At 37.3% G+C, this 2,606-nt stretch overlaps 1 protein-coding gene across 1 annotated transcript; it reads left to right on the top strand.

Annotated features, from left to right (window-relative positions):
• The first annotated feature begins 1,013 nt into the window (after positions 1-1,013).
• On the top strand, positions 1,014-1,952 carry LOC103304620 (olfactory receptor 5AS1). The gene has a single exon (XM_008161466.3). It carries the CDS (start codon positions 1,014-1,016, stop codon positions 1,950-1,952), a length of 939 nt encoding a protein of 312 aa, XP_008159688.3.
• Positions 1,953-2,606: the final 654 nt, after the last annotated feature.

Genomic DNA, 2,606 nt, shown 5'->3' with positions numbered 1-2,606 from the left:
CTCATGGGCACCAACAACAGCTTTGTCAGATGAGATTTCCTTGGAAATCAGTGGGCTCAACTTCTTTTAGGAGATTATACTGATTTTGGCTCAAAGTAGTGTGGCATGAATTCTTCAAGAGAAATGAAATACTCTGGGATTTCAGTTTCTTAATCAACAAACCCTCTAAACATTTTTAATTTCATGGACACTCAAAGAAGGAAAGTTGAACTTTGATCCTATAACCCATTTATGGAAATAATATACACACAGATTTAAATAACTAGTATACATGTCACTTGTTGAATGATGTTGTGAATGTGACTTTGTCACCCAATCTGAAAAATAAGAAAAAAAAGAATAGATAATTGCTGAGGTTCTTTCCAGCACTAACCTTTTTTTTTTATTTTTAAATAATATCTTATAATATTCTTACAGCAGTAGAAAATATTTCAACACCATAGGTACCATCCTATTTTGGGTAAGAAGTGAAACCAGGACACTGTCAATATATTAGTACAGGGTGTCCCAAAATTGTATACACACTTTTAATAATTAAAAATGCAGTGTTTATTAAAGTATATTTTATTTTCAAAATGTAGTAGAATCTACAGACATTGTGTGTCTACATTTTTGGGTAATAGACTGACATACCTTGATGTGAGGTTGAGGGGATGAGAAGAGATAAACCAATGAACTTATATACTAATATGCATAGCCCATGGACATGGGCAATAGGGTAGTAAAGACCTGAAGGGCTGGGTAAGGGCTTGGTGGAGGAAGACAGGAGGGGAAATGAGAGATATCTGTAATACTATCAACAATAAAACATATATTAAAAAATAAATAAAGTGACCAAAAAAAAAACCCCACAACCAAATATATTAGACAGAATGTCATGACTATAATTTTATTATCCTTCTATTTGTTTCCTTAGAAGGGGGAATAAAGATATTCTTGATTCATTGATCACTGGAGTCAACTCACGTATTCCAACACCATCTATTTTGGATGGGAAGAACAAGAAAACCAAAATGTTGGAGAGTAATTATACCATGCCAACTGAGTTCCTACTTGTTGGATTCACAGATTATCTACCTCTCAGAATCACACTATTCTTGGTATTTCTCATAGTATATACACTAACTGTGGTGGGAAATATGGGTCTAATAATCCTATATAACATCAACCCAAGCTTGCAAACCCCCATGTATTATTTTCTCAGCAACTTATCTTTCTTAGATATCAGCTATTCTACAGCAATCACTCCTAAAATGCTGGTGAATTTCTTAGCCTCCAGGAGAAGCATCTCTCTCTTTGGCTGTGCCCTGCAAATGTTTTTCTTCGGTTGTTTTGCTGATGCTGAGTGCCTCATCCTGGCGGCAATGGCATATGACCGCTATGCAGCCATCTGTAACCCACTGCTCTATCCTACCCTCATGTCTAGCAGAGTCTGTGTCTGCATCATCATGCTGGCATACCTCAGTGGAAGTATGACTTCGATGGTACATGTCTGCCTCACATTCACGCTGCCATTTTGTGGCTCCAATATTGTCAACCACTTTTTCTGTGATATCCCACCTCTCCTGGCTTTATCATGTGCAGACACCCATATCAATGAGCTTCTGCTCTTTGTCTTATGTGGTTTCATTCAGACCAGTACTTTCATGGTCATATTTATCTCTTACTTTTGTATCCTCAGCACTGTTTTGAGCATCAAGTCCTCAGGTGGTAGAAGCAAAACATTCTCCACCTGTGCTTCCCATCTCATAGCGGTCACCTTATTCTACGGAACACTCCTGTTTATGTACCTACGCCCCACCACCAGCTATTCCCTAAACACTGATAAGGTAGTTGCAGTGCTTTATACTGTTGTTTTTCCCATGTTTAACCCGATAATCTATAGCTACAGAAACAAGGATGTAAAAAATGCGCTCCAAAAACTATTAGCAAGAAACTGGATTTTCAAATGAATTAGAATTTCAATCACTGAAAAATATTTAAAGCATAGCCTGACCTTCCAATATCATCGTGATGACTATGCCATGAACAACTTGTGTCAACTATTTTAAATTTATTTCCAGAAATAAAGATAACTGCATTTTCACTCCTTTAAAATTCTTTCATCCTCTCTTATGGAAATGTTCTCTCTAAAATATTCTACTCTGTGACACATTTCTGAATTAAATAATATTTACTCTTCAACTAGTGTTCTTATAAAGCTTTGTACTCTGATTCATTATATTCTTATCCTTAATGAAAATTTTTTGATGTTGACATTATTGCAGGTGTCCCCCAGTTTCCCCTCTTTGCCCACCTCCATCCACCCCCGCATTCCCCTCCCTTGGCCTTCACTACACTATTGTCCTTGTCCATGGGGTATGCATATATGTTCTTTTGCTAATCCCTGCACCTTCATTATCCAGTTACCTCCACCTGCCTCCCCTCAGGCAATGACCAGTCTGTTCCATGTATTCATGCTTCTGGTTCTATTCTGCTCATCATTTTATTGTGTAATGAGAGTTCACATATTAGTGAGATCATATGGTATTTGTATTTCTCTGATTCATTATATTTTTTACTAGTGGCCCGGTGCACAAAATTCATGCACAGGGGGGGATGGGTTC

This window comes from Eptesicus fuscus, chromosome 13 (assembly GCF_027574615.1).
Source record: "Eptesicus fuscus isolate TK198812 chromosome 13, DD_ASM_mEF_20220401, whole genome shotgun sequence".
NCBI classification, from domain to species: Eukaryota; Metazoa; Chordata; class Mammalia; order Chiroptera; family Vespertilionidae; genus Eptesicus; species Eptesicus fuscus.
Note: the sequence above shows the minus strand (reverse complement) of the source record. Positions and strands in the feature narration are given on the sequence as shown.